General features: G+C 49.1%; 1 protein-coding gene across 1 annotated transcript in view; it reads right to left on the minus strand.

Annotated features, from left to right (window-relative positions):
• The window catches only part of EP400 (E1A binding protein p400), a 74,605-nt gene extending 60,612 nt beyond the window's left edge, over positions 1–13,993 (minus strand). The window contains 4 exon segments of the mRNA XM_023537406.1: positions 135–145; positions 348–505; positions 1,965–2,052; positions 12,640–13,993. Coding sequence (XP_023393174.1) covers positions 135–145; positions 348–505; positions 1,965–2,052; positions 12,640–13,962 — 1,580 coding nt within the window. The 5' untranslated portion in view covers positions 13,963–13,993.
• Positions 13,994–17,349: the final 3,356 nt, after the last annotated feature.

The raw sequence follows: 17,349 nt of genomic DNA on the forward strand, positions 1-17,349 counted from the left end.
GAAGTTTAACTGGCAAGAGATTCCAGTTATATTAGCTCTTATGTTCTAAACGAGCACACGACACAGGAAAGAAGGCGCTTGACCTTTGCAAGTTAGCATTAAACAGCGGTAGCGAACGACCACAGGTGTCCTACCGCAGCAGCCACTAAGAAAAACACAAAAATGGAAACTGGAGAGAGGCTCGAGGACAAAGACATGTGCGGCTCTGCTGAAGGGACAAAAACTGGTCTCTGGGGTTTCTTCACACTGTATTAACTGCGGCTCAGGGACACCCCGATTTCTAAAGCCACGTCAAGCATGCCGGCTCGACTGCACGTGCTCCAGTGAGGCGCAGCGCTAGGCGCTACCTGCACACCCTCCTCTGAGCCACACGGCTGGTTCTGGCGCTGGGTCTTACCTTGAACTGTCGGCATTAACTGCTGGAGAGGAACTCCTGTATTCACCCCTGGGTGCTGGAAAACTACCCCTTGGTGACCCACTTCAAGTCGAGGTCGCTTAGACTGCTCTAGAATAATTTTCAGAAAAGGTGCAGTTTGATGTAAAAATAAAACCACAAAAGTAGTAGAAAAAACATGTGCAAGTGTTTTTATAATATTTGAACAGAGAGACCTTTCTATGCATGAACCCAAATCCAGAAGTCTTAAAAGATTAACAAATATAATTTTTCACTAAATATTTGCAAATATAAGAAAAGGCATCATAAAAAGGCAAAGGACAAGCAACAACCTAAGAGACGATATTTGCAACACACGTGATGGGCAAAAGGCTGACTTACTCAGCATTCAGAAAGAAGCCCGTACAAACCAACAGGGGGAAGTATCGATGACCAGACAAAGTGGGCGAAGGACACAGATGGCTGGCAGAGGGACAGATCCACAAACAGTCAACAAACATGAAAATACACTGTGCAACCTTACTGAAAGAAATCCATGTCAAAGGATTTCATTTTTCACCCATCGTACGTGTAGAGATTAAAAGACTGATCATACTTAATAAAATGGCCAAAATGTGCGAGAACCAGAAACTGCTGATGGCAGTGAAAACTGGCCCTTTGCTTTTGGAGGGTCATTTAGCACCACCAACACTTAACTGCACATACACTGATCTAGCAATTTCGTTTCTGGTTTTTCCTTTAGCTATACTGACAAACATGTAGGAAAAAAGTATCAGACTAGATGTGCAATCCTGTGTTGATTATAGCAGAAAAAAGGTGGTACTAATAAACATTCACCAACAAAGGTCCGATAAATAAAAAAGGAAATGCCCATGCACCAGAGTACTATACAGCCATCAAAAAGAACGGGGGGCGGGGGCGGGGGAGAACGTGGCCGATGACTGGGGAAGATGACCTAGCAAGTTCATACTAAGCCATAACAGTGCACATGTGCTCCGAACTCACGTTTTCAGAATGGCACATGGGGTAACAACGCTTGCGTGGACAGAAGAATTATATCAAAATACACAATCGTCAACAGCGCTATCTCTGGCTACGGAGCGGGCAGGAAATATCACACCAGAGGTAGACTTAAGTTATACCCTTGGAACTATTTGAAAATTTTAGATAAAATGTGTATTGTTTATAATTTGAAGAAAAAATTCAGTTTGAAAAAAATGAATGACACCTCGAAAAAGCTAATGGTTTTTACATCAAGTCGTATCCTGAGGACTCTGAGGCTAGAAACGCACTCAGAAAACCAGAATGGAGTGCCCCTGCCCAACTGACGAACCTCCACCTTTGAACCCTCGCCTTCGAACCCCCACCTTCGGTACACGGGAGCACTCACATAAACACCTCGTTAGCTGACACTCATCAAAGGAAAAACTAACTTTCAAAGTGGAAAGAAACTAACCAAAGCTAAGTTCTTTAGCACTCATGCCTGAGAAACACGAGCCACTACGCTGTAACCCGCACTGAGAGGCTGGCTGGGTCCTGAGGCCCCCTGAGCCTGGGCTCTGTGACATACCTGCCGGGGGTCCCGCTTGCTGCCTCTTAAAGGGGTCCGTTTCTATCGAACTGCCAGCCCCTGACACCAGGGTCCCTGCGAGGGCTTGCTGCTGGAAAAAAGAAAATTAAAGAATGAGATTTTGATAACTGAAGTGCCTTAGAAGAATGACTAAAACTACAACTATCATTACTACCCCAAACGCTGGCCTCATCCCTTCTCAGTAAGAGAAATACTACCTACCCGACGTATTTCAGGATGCGCACGCAATGCATTACTTACATATGTAGTGAATAAAGTTCTAACTTACCTCTGGAAGGAAAAAAGCACTTGTAAAAGTTATATTATTCTGGTTTTAAGTGGAATTTCAGATCAATGCAAATCTAGTCCTTCAGAAACAAACTGGCTTTTGCACACAGAACAGCAGCCTGAGGGGAACTGCGGGCGACATTAGCCTGAGACATGAGACTACAGCTTAGCCGCCTTGGTCAGTCACGCTGCCCGTGATCATTCGTCTCCCCAAAAACCAAAGCCGAGTAATAAAAAGAAAAGCTGACACTGTTCTCCTACTGGGAAATGGCACGAAACCGCCAAGTGATAACAGCCTAACTGGATCTTCCAAAAGGTATTTGGACAGCTACCATCCTACTTGATGTATACACTGTGTGAAATGGATAGGGGTCACTTTAAATATCTGAATAAAAAGCCAAGACAGAAACGAGCTGTTGGGCCACCCTGCACCATCCTTGTGGGGACACTAAATGCTACGGGTGATGTTTAACTATCACTAGTTGCTAATTTTTGAATGATTCAATTATGTCTACTTAGCGAGATACTTTAAATGCAAGAGTTACAGATGCCTAAGCAAAGTCACTGTTCCACAAGGAGGGCCGCTGACCCTCGCAGCCCTAGGAACGAACACTGCACGTCAGCGCCAGCCACGCTGCAGGCTACTTACTCCTTCGTGAGGGGAGAAGCTTCAGAGCAATGAAAAGGGAAAATAAGCACCGTTTACATTTCACGAAGCCGTGAGGAAGAAGGGGATGGAGGGGTGGGTGGAGAGGGGGAGGGGAGGAGGAGGACAGAAAAGAATGATTTGAAAAACAGACAATATGTGAACAGGGGTGACCTTGGGACAGGATTACAGGAAGTTTATAATAATTTGTATGTGTGCACTTTTCTAAATTTTCCAAACATTTACAATGAACATGTATTACTTATATAATCAAGAGAAAGTTTTGTTTTGTTTTTTTTTTTTAAATAGAAGAAGCTGATTAAGGGCTCTGCGTCCAGCAGTGGCCAAGTACTTCCTATTGGACCAAACACACTTCAGATTCACGTACGCTCCAGACGAAACGTGACAACATGGCAGGCAGACACGGGCCAGGACTTGGTGCGTGCGGGAAGGGAACGGGCCAGGAGGCTTCTGGCTGTGTGGGACTGGCGTGAGGGCCTGTCTGTGCTGCGTGCACCAGCTCAGGCCCAGACACACAGCCCACTGGCCTGCAGAGCACTGGGCCGGCAGCAGGAGGCACCACGGGGGTGAGGAAGCGAACGGCCACAGGAGGTGGCGGGAGACGCGAAGCCCAAGCTCTCTGCCTCAGCGCAGGCTGCCCCGAGGCACGCAGACACAGAGACTCTAAGCACAGCCACGACCGCTCCGAGGTCTCAGGTGCCGATGCTCAGGGGACGGAGTGGACGGTTCCAATTCGATCGTGTTAACTAACGGTGAAAGCGAAACCCACTCTTCAGAAGCAGTAAGAGAAGCCATCGCTCCCGGCATTCGGAACCCAATGCAAAGTTCCTCCAAAACACAGAGCAGAAAACATGGGCCACACTCGGGAAACCATCAGTGGACACCTGCCCCAGCGACCCACACCGGACCCGGCAGCGGGGTTCAGGAGGGGTGCCGGGGACAGAAAGAAAACGTGTTTAATGAAGGACAGGAAAAAGGGAACCATTCAAAAAGAAAGCCAAACGAAGGCTCTAGAACTGGAAAATGCCTGAAATGGAACAAATGCATTGGCTAGGCCGGACAGCAGAGCGGGGACGCAGAGGTCAGTGAACGGAAACGTCCTGAGAGACGAGCGAGAGGCGGCCTAGACCTCGAGACTCGCCGGGACTCTGGTCGCCCGGACGGAGCAGAGCGGCTGCAGGACGGGCGGAAAGCACGGCACGGGGAGCCCAAAGCACGGCAGGGGCCCGTCCTACCGGCTTGGGGGCAACCAACGGGGACGAGAAGTCTCTTCCACAAGATGGTGCTGCGGGACTGGAGATCCGTGTGGAGGACCGGATAACCTGGATGTCATCAAAGTAAACCCTTCTCCAGAAGGCCGATCTCGCCTCTAACTTCCTCGCTGCCACTCTCTCGGTTTTCAGGATGACTTTGTTTTATCTTACGCTAGCTTTACAACCATTTTGTTAGGAAAGATACTGCTTACTTTAGAAATGCAAACTTGATTTTATTTAAATCATTTGTCAGAACTTTTTTAAAAAGAAAACATTCTCATAGAGAAAAAGGAAGCTCTGAGATGGGAACTGAATTCTGGCTTCCTGTTTTCAGACAGACAACGTCAAAGCGAACTTTACCCACTGAAGGCGATAAAATGTACAGGAGCCTAAAAACTACATCGAGAAAAAACACCTGAAGGAACTCGAGACGTGGCTCACAGAGAAGACCCTCGGCCCGTCTGCCACCTAAGAGGAGGGCAGGCTGACGGCGCCCCGGAGGAAGACTCAAGACCAGCAGCTGCAGCTGGCAGGGACTTGGGGGACATTCTCGCCCAATTTAAAGAGGCAAACAGACTATAAGCTAACTGGAACTGTGGCACTCCTGAGGCCGGTGCTCAGGCGCTGAAAGGACAGAGGGCTCAGGGGTGAGGGACGGTGACCCCCCGAGCACCGCAGGAGGACCGACTGGGCCAGAAGGCCTCAGGCCTCTGAAGTCGAGCTTCTAGAAGAAGTCTCTCCAAGATGAATCTTGGGTTCAGGAAACAGAGGAAAGCACAGCGTACTCATGCTTGCCTTCTTAAAAGTACGCCTGTTCTGACAAGCTGAACCACCACTTCACACCTACAAACGCCTAGCGACACACGTAAAAACATGAACCCGTGTAAGAATTAAAAAACAATAGTTGGGGTATGGTTACAGAACTATATAATTATTTTTCCTAACATTATAATCATTGAAAAATAACCTCCAATTAGGATAGTTTTTAAAGATCTAAATAAGCCTAATAAAATAGAGTCATTTTGCATACAACGACTGCACTCTGGAGCACACCTCAAAGCTTTCCGAAATCAGACAGAAATCAACACGCAGAGAACTCTGAATTCATTGCTGGAGTGTAACTAGCAACAGATCAATTTACTATAAAAATCCTATAATTGGTTGCAAAGAACAAATTTCACCCTGAGAACATGTCTTAAACTTTTTAGAATGCTTAACAGTGCTGGCAAGGGTATAATAAAACTGGGAGCACTTACATATTTCTAGCACCACGTTTAGCTAAAAACAAAGTGACAATATACGGTGAACATCTTAGATATACTTAGACTTTCTTCATTCATTGATGCTGTCAACTTTCTCTAAATAAGATATAACCTAAAATTAGGAAAATAGTTTAAATGAATTACAGTTCCTCAAAGTGATAGGAGTATTAGGAGCTGTTAAAATGAGAATTATTGAAAGTTTAAAACATAAAGAGTTTGTTAAATGAAATTTTGAAAAGTGTAAATACACTGTGTTGATTGTTAGGACGATAGAAGCATGAGTAATTATTCATTTCCTCTAACAGAAAATTCACTGAAAGATATTCTCTACTTAGAATGGTTCTTTTTTATGTGTAAATGTGTGTACGTGCGTGTGTATCTATATTATTTTTCACACGGCACCTCTGCACGCAGTAATACTGCCTCGAAGTCTTCTGGAAGCAGACAGAAACGAATGCCTATGCAGCACAGAGAGCTCTGGATTGATTCCTTGAGTTCCAGTAAAAACTGTACAAATCAGCTGTAAACAGCACAACCATACTGAGGTTTTTCCCAAGAAAACAAAGGGTACGTTTTACATTTCAAGTCTTTAACAGACCCTCCGTTTCCTATTTCCTTTGACAGCCAATAATATTTGCCTCAGAAAACTGTAATTTCTTGTCTTTCCTCTTTTCATTCCTTAAACATTTTTTATTGTGGGATGTATCACATGTACAAAAGAAATTATTAACATACGTATGTGACTTTTATAGCATAGGAGTTAATCGGAATTGAAATGCTGGAATGTGAGTGTTCACTGAGCAGTCCGTTCAACTTTTGTTTGAAAATTTTCATATTAAAATACCGAGAACGAAAGTGGAAAAACGTACACGTGCAGTTTCGAAGAGTAATAACCCAGAGATCACCATGGACTCGTCCCAAGGCTGAAGTCAAGCGGTTCTCTCGTGCCTGGGATCCCGTGCACACACCATGAAGGCGTCCCCTCCCTGACGACGTACCAGCTACCTGAACTCTGCAACCTTCTCTGTAGTGGCCTCACACGGCATCTTGTTTGGTCTCAACCAGTGAACTGTCGCTGAGGGAACTCCACACCTGTGCTCTCCTGTAAGCCCCCTGAGGCACAGGGCGCTGCTGAGACCAGCCCCCGGCCACGCGTGCAGCGACCGTGGTCCACTCATTCCCACCCATCACTGAGCAGGCTGCGGCCGGGGACACTTCGGTTCTTCCTGGTTTGGGGCTATTACAGACCATGCTGCCAGGAACCACTGCGGGTGTCTTCTGGCACACAAACCCAACGCTGCCCTCAGAGTGGGCAGAAGGCCTGCCCATGCCCACCTTCTCCGGTCATGCCCACTTCCAAGTGCCCCAACGCCACACTCCAGCAGACGTGGACGACAACCCCACCGATCCACATCACGCGCTGTCCCATTTGGTTCCCAGCGATCCGGTGAGTGTGACCGTCACCGGACAGTGCACATCCTCACGAGTCTAGCTCCTACTGCCCCACTGTCCTACCATGGACATTGGCCTGTGTGGGCCACACGTGCATCACTGTCCTGCAATCTCCACGTATTAATGGGAAAGAGGCCCCACTAATCAACTGTCCGACAATCTCCCATTTAACAAATCTTATCTTCGACTGTGTCAAACTCATGCCCAGAAGCACCCAAGCACCTGGGTCAAGTTAGTGTCCCCCACTGAAAGGAACTGGACCCCTGGAGCAGTTCCGCGCCCTGGGCTGAGTGAGGATGTGCTCAATGAGCCCTGAGCGCCTTGTGCCAGAAGGCCAGGAAACACTCAGAGGATGTCTTGGGGCAGAAGTGTCAAAAGCACAGGACAGCCAGCCTGGAGGGGCTCCAAGTGGCCAAATTACAGAAAACTGAGCATCGAAAACAGTGGATGGGGGAGGCTGGGCAGCAGATGACTAGTAGGGGGCACAAGGAGATGTTACGGGAGTGAATATCTTGACAGGCACATGGGTTACATGGGCACTCGCCAAACTCAACAAACCATCGCACTTAAGACGTGTGCACTCCCTGCTTATAAACCATACGTTAGCACATGTAATTAATTCACCATGTTTACAGACCAAAGAAGGAAAGCATCACACGATCATACACTGAATAGATGTAGAAAAAGCATTTGACAAAATTCAACATCCATTCATAATAAATACTAGGATTAAAGGAATTTCTTCCCCTTTGATAAATGACATCTACAATATCTACAGCTAACACCATACCTAATGTTTTCCCGCTGAGGCCGGGAAGAAGGTAAAAATGCCTGTTCTCATCGCTCCTATTCTGATCTTTGCCAATGCAATAAGGCAAGAAAAAGAAATAAAAACATACGGATAGGAAAAGAAAAAATAAATCTTGCTTTCTTTGCAGACATGATTCTCTCTGTATAAAATCCCATGGAATCTACAAAAAAGCTCCTGACACTAATAAATGAGTTTAGCAAGGCTGCAAAATACAGGTTCAAATAATCAACTGTAATTCCTATATATCTGCAACGAATTATAATTTTTAGGTACCATTTACAATACTACAGAAAAAATGGAATACTTAAGCATAAATTTTACAAAATACATACAGAATTGAGATGTTTAAAAGTGCAAAACTCTGAAGAAAGAAATCAAAGAAGACCCAAATAAATGGAGAGATGTACCATATTCCTGGACTGGAAGATGTAACATCGTCAAGATATTACTTTTCCCCAAACTGGTCACAGATTCAATGCAATTCCAGTCAAAATCTTAGCAAGATGTTCTGTAGATATTGTAGATATGCAAAGGATCTAGAATAACCTAAACAATTTTGAAAAAGAACGAAGTTCAAGAACTCATACTACCTGACTTCAAGACTTATGACAAAACTACAGCAGTCAAGACTGTGGCACTAGCGAAAAGAGAGAGACGCGGGTGAATGAGAGGTAAGAGTCTAGAAATAGACCCGCACCCATAGGACCAACCAATTACTGGCAAACTCGCAAAGTATGAGAAGGAAGAGAGTCTAGAAAAAGACCCGCATTGCTCCTCGGACTTTCGGCTAAGATCAAGTGTAGAAATAGACCCATACACGTAGGACCAACTGATTACTGGCAAACTCGCAAAGTCAGTTCAACACATACAGGACGGTCTTTTTGAGAAATGGCACAGGAACAACTGGATACTGATATGCAAAGAAATGAACATATGCTGGCCACATTGAACAAAACTTCAAAATGGATCACAGATCAAAATGCAAAACATGAAACTATACAACTTACAGAAGAAAACATAGGGGAAAATTTTTGTGACCTTGGGTTGAGCAAAGAGTTCTTAGATATGATGTCAAAAGCACAATCCAAAAAAGAAAGAAAACTGATAAAACAGACTACATCAGCACTTAAAACGTTTGCTCTATGAAAAAAAAAATAGTATTAAGAAAAAGATAAGCCACAGAATAGGAAAAAAATTTGCCAATTTATATGACAAAAACCTATATCCAAATTACGCAGGACTCTCGAATGTAACAATGAAAGAACTGGCTCGGTGAAAAGGGTGCGTGAAAGGAACGGACAGATACTTCCCCCAAGATGACACGCTGATGTCAAACGAACACGTGAAAACTACTTATCACCATGAGTCTCTGACTCCACAAACGGACACCACCAGACGTGTCAGAGTGACAGCAGCCGTACCGAGTGCTGGGGAGGGCGCGGGTGTGGCAGAGCCACCGCGGGGAGTTAGCGGGCTCCACAAAGTCGAGCCTGCAGTTGGTAGGCAACACAGCAACCTGCCTCCCAGGCCTTCACCCAGATGAGACGAAGGCCTGTGTTCACACAAAGAGCAGCTGTAGCTGAACGTTCACAGCAACTTTATTCTTAAGTGCCCCAAACCAGAAATGACCCAAATGTCCTCGAAGGGCGAATGGGTGAGCTGGGAACATGCACGTGATGGAGGCGCCCCCGGCAAACAGCTCCGGTGCATGCAGCAGCGTGCATGAGCCTCCAGCGCACGGGGCCCACTGCGAGCAGCTTGATCGAAGGGCGACACAGTGCATGATTCCATTTACGTTTTATTCTGGAAAAGGCAGAATCATCGGAGATGCAGACAGAGGTTAAGGGAGGGTGAGATGTGACCACAAAAGGCACAAGAGAGGACAGACACCTGGGGGGTGACAGCACGCCTCTGCTTCTTGACTACGGCGGTCCTCTCGTTCTCTCAACTCTGTTTGTTAAAACTCATGGAACTACAGACCAAAAAGAGTAAACTATACTGAGTTAATGAAGTTTAAATGAACAAGTAACTACCACTGGTGACATTTATAAGCCGCTAAGTCAAGTAAGAATCCACATATAAATCCATAAATGGAAGAGGAGAGGAAGCGCGCCATCGCGGCAGGGTGCCGTGAGCACACGCAGAAGAGACGACGCAGCTGGATCTCAAAGTATCTTTCCCAAATCACTTATTGTTCACCCAACCAAAAATAATAACCTTACACTGGAAAAGCCTGGTGGCCCAGCTAGGGGACAAGCTGACATCGCAGCCACGGCATCAATGGACACAGCATCACTCCTGTGGTATTCCTCTCAAAGATGCACAATCCACATCAGACACGAGCAAGCAACAGACGACCCCACATCAAAGGACAGTCTGCAAAAGAACTGGCCTGGACTCCTCAAAAACGTGGAGGACCTGAGGGGCCGGCCCAGATGAAGGCAGACCCAAGAGGTGTGACGACTAAACACGGTGGGCAATCCAGGCCGGCCCCCTGGGACATCGCCCGGACAAGAGACGACGTCTGCCTCTGAGCTGGGGCTTGGTCACAGGCCTGGATCACTGCAAAGCTGCCTGATCTGAACACTGTGCTGAGGCCAGGGCAGACAGTGCTCTAACCTGGGACGTGCTGAAGCACTTAGGGATGACGTACGTGCGTGACAGGATGTCTGTGACGCACGCTCAGATGGCTCAGGGGAATGAGTGTGTGCACACGTATGCGAGAACCACAGCAATGCACATGGGGCCGAAGTTAACGACGGGCGAACCAGGGCCAAGAACACACGGGGAGTTCTTCGTACTGTTATGGCAACTTTTATATACATTTGAAATGATATCAAAACTAAAAAAATTAAAACGTATCACCACAAAGATGAAGCTGCTTTCAGAACCCAGCACAATCGACTCCAAAAACTACTAGAATCTGCCCTGTACTTTTCGGTCCTTGGCATGGAACACAGTGATTTAATTTTCAAAAAATTAAACAGTTTGCATTCAATTAACATCCATTTAGAAGCCTAAGGCCCTGCTGATTTCAGGTGTGTTTAATGCCAATGTTTCTTCTAGCTAGAGAAAATGTCAAGTTATCATCTCCCTAAAACTTTTTCGTTTTGTTTTGCACTGTTCTCAAAATTACAGAGAGAAGACACAAGAACCAACATTTAAACACAGCACACGAGGAACCCTGGGCATACAGTGGACAGGACTGTGAGGATTAGATGACATGCATGCTGACGCTACACCTGCATCACAGGGCAATACAAAAAAACAATGCATTGAGATCTGGGCGTTTATTTACTCATGCAATTTAATTTTGTAATTCTTTATGCAGGAAGACGTCTTTTTTTTTTTTTTAAAATAAGGAATGGGCTCTGGAAAAAAATGTTGAAGAGCAAATAGTAATTGAAGGTTAAAATACCCGGATGAAGGAAAAGTTTGGGATGAGACTACATTTGAGAACCATCGAAAAGTACCTGAAATGGTTGCTGCTGGGATGAAAAAGCAGCAGAAACATTTGGAGGAAGCTGGGTTGCTATAGCAACGGGAGTACCAGTCTGCCCATCCTTTCCTGTCACAACCTTTACCTGAGAGGAAATATTTTGAGAAAAAAAGGCAACATAATTTTTAAGACTGCTCAAAATTTCGTTAGAATTTTACTGCTGCTATCTCACTGATGTCTGGTGTTTAAAATGGAATGTTTTTGCATCAAATCCTGTAAAAGGACAACGAACTGATTTATGAAAGATCCATAACAATCTAACTCAACTGCAAATCTTGCAGGAACTCCAATTTAACTCACAGGTGCAATATCCTTAGATTCTGCAACTTCAAATTCTAGAAGTGGGGACGGCAGACAGTCTTCAGTAACAAAGCCCTAACAACCTCACAGGCAGTTTGCACAGCAGCCACTCCATCGCCCACCATGTGGAGGTCGGAATGACAAAAGTTTATTTTGACAAGAAGTTATAAAAAGGGACTTATTTTTCTTCATGAGCACAGATAAGGGGGATTGACCCTACAGACAACATTGGTGTACAAACATAAAGAGAACTGAATTTCACTATTTCACAGAGGTGAAATCCTTAATCATATAAATCTTTTGGAAAATAAAAATGGTCCATCCTGAAAAGGGTGTTAAACACAAAATGGCAAAGCCACACAGATACGTCCATAAATATCAATGGGGACGGCTGAGCAAAGAAACCAGTTTTTGTTCACCAAAGGCCGATTTCTTTGCAGAAGAGTGACAAAGATTCAAGTTGTTTTAGCTGTATCATAAAACAAAATCAGCTCCACCGACATAGTGCACACTACACAACACAAAGGCACAAATACAGTGCGTGACGGTCCCCCTCACTACTGCCCTGCTGTGATTAGCTTCTTTTTTGAGAAGTACAAATAAAAGGGTGAGGAAAAAGTCTCAATTGGGGGATTATTAAGCACCATTCCAGGCGCCCCAAAACTTCACGATCTAAAAATGAATCTAACTGAAGTATCACTCAGTAAGTACTTGTGTAACTGTGAGTTTAAAATATAATCTCGAATCTAAATATTTATGTATATTTAAGTCCCTTGTTAAAAACCACGTTCATGATTTTACTGGGTGGACCACCACAGGCAAAACGTGAAAGCTGCAAAGCCAGCCGGAGGGCGTGTGCCTTTGGCTCCAGCGCCTGCCAGCCGCACAGCGCAGACCCCAGGGGCCAGGCCAGGGCACCCAGGCCGGCTCTCGGACCTGGAGGGGCCCTGCTCTAAATGGCAGCATGGGGTCTGTACCCGCCCCCCCCACCCCGGACCACGGCAGCTCCGCCCTCCCGCGAAGAAAACGGCAAAGTCCACCTTCCATTCGCCTCCCGGTCACAGCCTGATGAAACCACGTGTGAGGCGCACCCGGGCTCGGCTGCGCGGCACGGCCCTCGACCAATAAACCGCCGCGTCTCACCTCGTCATTGATAACCTCAGACTTCTCCTCCTCCTCCTGCTCCTCCTCCTCCTCCTCCTCCTCCTCCAGGTCCAGGTCGTTCTGCCTAAGATAAGCCTGCAGTGGGGCGTAGTGCTTCTTCTTAAAAGCCAAGAAGTCCATCATGTTTCCTTGCAGGTGTTGCAGGAAGAACAGCTCGATCAGGTACTCCTTGAAGGCCTCGCGCAGAGCCTCCATCTCCCGGTGGTGATAGTCCAGGCACTGCTTCCGCATCTGGGCCAGCTCCGGGGAGGCCGGGGGGATCTCCTCCAGCTTCTTGGGAGCCTTTCTGCCGCCCACGCTCCCCGCAGATGACAGAGGAAGGCCGGACAGGCCTGGGGGCACCGCGGTCCTGGAAGGGCTGGTGGGGGGCGGCGGGGACGCCATCCCGAATGCGGACACGCCTCCGACTCCGACCCCGACCCCGGGGAGCAGAGGTCTGGTCAGCGGTGGCCCCTGCAGCACCTGCTGCTGCTGGATCAGCTGCCCCTGGATGATGCTGCTGATCTGCGGCGGCAGGCTCGCCGTGGCGATGTGGCTAGGGCTGGCCAGGGGCGGCAGGCCAGCCCCCCCTGAGGCCGCGGGGCTCTGGGGCCCCAGGTGGTGGACGGTGCCCCCGGACTGCGCGTGGGGCTGGGACAGTCTCCGTTCTCGGGCCGCAAGGGGAGCCCCCGCGTGCTGCAGCGGGACCTGGGTTCCCTGGGCCATCTGACTGAGGCCCGAGCCCTCCTGAAACACAAAGTGCCCGCCCGCGGACGGGCTCAGGCTGATCTGCCTCACCAGCACGCTGGCGTCCACGAAGCCCCCGGTGGGGCTGCCGCTGCACAGGCTCAGGCCGGGGCCAGGGGCGCCCGGCCGCACGCTCTGCAGGCCCGGCCCCGGCCCAGGACTGGGCTGGGTGGGGCTCTGAGTCTGCACCTGCTGGGACAGCGGCGAGGTGACCTGGATGTATGACGGCGATCCGTGCTCAAAGCGCCTCGGCTGGGCGCTGAACTGGAAGCCCGGAGAGGTGGGGCTGGGGAGCGGCAGAGGGGCGAGCGTGAGCGCCGGGTTCCCGCCCACCACCGGCCCCACACTCTGCAGGGCGATGTTCACGCTCGGCCCTGCCGCGGGGCTCCTGCTCATCAGCTGCTGAACTTGGAACCCGGGCGACTGGGGTGCCGACGGGCTGGCCGAGGGCGCGAAGGGCGTGGCGGGGGACGGGGGTGGGTTTGGGCGGGCCGGCTGCTCTTCTTCGCTGCCGGCGAAGGCCCGGGACCGCTGCAGCTGGTGCTGGACATTCTGAGGGCCGCTGCCATGGTGCATTATCGCCCCCCTTTTTTATCCAACTTAATGTTCTCCTGAAAAATCAAAGTTAAAATCAAGTTACTTAAAATCAAGCACATACAACCACGTGATCACCGCCTATTACGAGAATCGCTCAGCAGCACTGGATACTCTGCAGGTCCGTCCCCACTGGCACCTGGTGCAAATGAGTGTTCCCAAGGAGCTGCGCGCGCTGGCACTGGGGACGATCTCCTTCAGCACAGACGAGGGACATGTCCTTCTGGGTCACTGCTGTGCCTGGGGCCAGGGCACGGCCAGGTGAGAGTAGGTGAGTGATGCCAACCAGCTACCCAGGGAGGCAGCCAGCATCACCTGCTCAAAGCTGAGCAGGTTGCGACCTTGGCACAGGCACTGGTGACCGGTGTGTTTCTTCCTGGACACCTTCTCCTAGCTCAGAGGCTGTTCTCTGGGTTCTCACGCGCAGTGGACTGTGTGCTGTCTCTCCTCGTGGAGGGACGGGGACCTGCTCGCCACCATCTGGGCCAGGAGGCGGTCATGACGGCTGCCAAACGCAGGCGTGCAGCACAAGAATAGGCCATGATCCCTCCATCACCAGACCCACGGCCGAAGCCGTCGACAGCCAGTGGTTCTCAGAAAGGCCTGGCTGCCCACTGTAATTCCCCGTTAATCAGCTGCGAATGTAAGGAGCCCCCATGACACGTCAGACCCCATGCTCCTGCGGCGGGTGGGGGCAGGCCTGGGCCCGATAGCTGGCCTGGGGAGGCACAGGGCCTGTCACGGGAGCCAGGACAAGAGCTGACCACGCCTCACACCTCCGCATTCTCAGGAAAGCATGGGGAGAGGCAGAAACCACCAGCCAGGATAGGCCCCACCGGGGCTGGAAACTCTGGGAGCTGGTGCCCAGCGTCGAAGGGGCTCATGGCCCCAAAACAACTCGGTATCAGGACTAGACAAAGGGGAGGCAGAGTGGAGTGGAAGGCGCCACTGAGGGAGGTCAGCCTTCAGGACAGGAGACATCAGAGGACAGAGTGGGAACACCAAATCTGAGGTGAGACAGAGAACGCTCCCACGTCAGACATGGCTAGAGCCTCGGTGTCCAATGGGAACAGGACGACAACTGCCGCTCCCAGGGCCCTCTGCTCCCCACTGTGCCGGGTCCTGGGCTTAGAAATGCCAGCCCACTGCGTAAAACCCTCGGTCTTAGTGGGCACACCAGCTCCCCATTCCTGGTGCTGCCCTCCCGCCCCGCCTCCAACAAGTAGGAGTGCCACTTCACGCTCAGGGCACCATGCTTATCAGAGAAAATGCACAAGGAAAGAAAAACATCAAAGCCAGAAGGCACAAAATGTACAAAGGTAAAATACACACAAGTAAGATTAATCTCACAGTCTCAAACCCCTGGTGAAATACACACATATACAAATACTCTCACAATTCCAGACCCCTGGTTAAAATACACACATATATGAATGGTCTCACAGTCCGGGCCCCTGGTGAAACATACACATATATAAATAATCTCGCAAGGCCCATATGAATGGTCTCTCAATCCCAGACCCCTGGTTAAAATACTCACATATAAGAATAACTTCACAGTCCTGAACCCTGGTGAAATACACGCATGTATGAATGACCTTATTCTCCTGAGACCCTGTACAAACACGCATATATATAAATACTCTCACAGCCCCAGACCCCTGGTGAAATACACGTATATGTTATATATGAATAATCTCAAAGTCCCAGGCCCCTGCTGAAATACACACACACGCGCGCGCGCGCTCTTGCAGTCCAGACCCCTGGTGAAATACATGTACATATGAATAACCTCACAGCCCCAGAACTCCAGTAAAAATATACATACGTATGACTGATCTCACAGTCTCGGCCCCTGGTGAAATACACGTGTATGAAATCAGACGAGATCGGGCGCGTTCAGGGTGGTATGGCCGTAGACACGTGTATGAAATCAAAAGCTATAGACGGATAGTTGCACCAGTGAAGGCTGAGGAGACACAGCAATCAGCACACAATGAGCGGCGGCGAAGGCACCGTGTGCTCTGACGGCTCTCTCAGAGCACGGAGTTCCGAAACCAGGGCAGGCTTCAGCAAACGTGTCTACACAGGGAACCAGGCTCAGTGGGGAACAGCGCTCGTGCACCAGCCCAAGAGCCCACTCCCACCTTCGCCCTCCCAGCCGAGAGCCGGGCAGGGTGGGTGAGCGCTGCGAGTGCAGTACGGCAGGGGCAAGAAACTCTCTCGCATGATAATAATTTACAAAACCAGGGGGAAGGTAAGAATGAGGAGGAAAAAATGTTATGACAACTGACTGACACGTTACAAGAAATTCTAATTGCAAGTCATTCACCAAAATAAATGCATTTTTATAAGCTAACATTTCAAGTTTTATGCCAAATGTAAAGAAATCAAAAACAGGAAAGCAAGAATACAAAAGTACATACTTACTGAAGCTCTAAAAGGGACTCCATTTCTTAAACTTAAAACAGTGATGTGTCTGAAAAGATGGATTTGAAGGCACGCAACTTAAAAATGTCTAAAACTCAAAAGTAAATCATCAAAATCCAAATCCAAATATCTTGGGAAGAATATCTGAGGCGATTATACAAAAACCTGCCAGCGGAACTACAGAAAGCGCTCCCCACACCCCAAATCCCGGCAGAAGGGCGAGCGGAGAACACAGGAGGCACGGGCAGAGGGCGAGGGGTCCCACCGCGCCCCTCAGGCAGAGCGCCCCTCGCTGCTAACGAGAGCCCTGCAGGCGAAGCGGCTGAGTCCCAGAGCCACCGCGCCAAGACACGCCCCCGCCAACACGGTGCGGTGCGGGAGGCTGACGGGAGACAGGGCAGAGTCCGCAAGGGCTCCGAGCCCGCGACGTGCCCAACAGGGTGGAGGACAGTGGTGGGAAAGCGGGGGGGGGGACCTTTGATCCTGTTACATTTGACCTAGTAATCCTTCTTCTGGAAATCTCTCCTAAGGAAATTCACCTGTTTTTTTTTAATTGTGGGTAAACATCGGCTATAGAATACAGTAGAAGTAAAAAGTGTAAGCAGAAACATCCAGTGCTCACGTCCTGAATGGAGACTGTACGACGAAGGTGGAGACGCTGTCAGATATGTCATTAAGTGAAAAAAGCGGGACACCAATCACAGCACACAGCGCTGCCATTAAAGACGGCATGACATGACATTCTGGAACGAGCAAAACCACAGGGACAGAGACTGGGCAGAATCTGCCGGGCTGAAGGAGGGGAGGAGCGGGCCTGAGAGAGGCAGGAGGGAACCCGCTCCACCGGCTGAGGACAGCGCCAGCACGGGAGGCGTCCGTCCGAGCATCCGTCCAAGCGCACCCGAAGGCGTGAGCTCTGCTCCACGCAGAGCGGCTCCG

Source organism: Pteropus vampyrus, unplaced genomic scaffold (assembly GCF_000151845.1).
Source record: "Pteropus vampyrus isolate Shadow unplaced genomic scaffold, Pvam_2.0 Scaffold189, whole genome shotgun sequence".
NCBI classification, from domain to species: domain Eukaryota; kingdom Metazoa; phylum Chordata; class Mammalia; order Chiroptera; family Pteropodidae; genus Pteropus; species Pteropus vampyrus.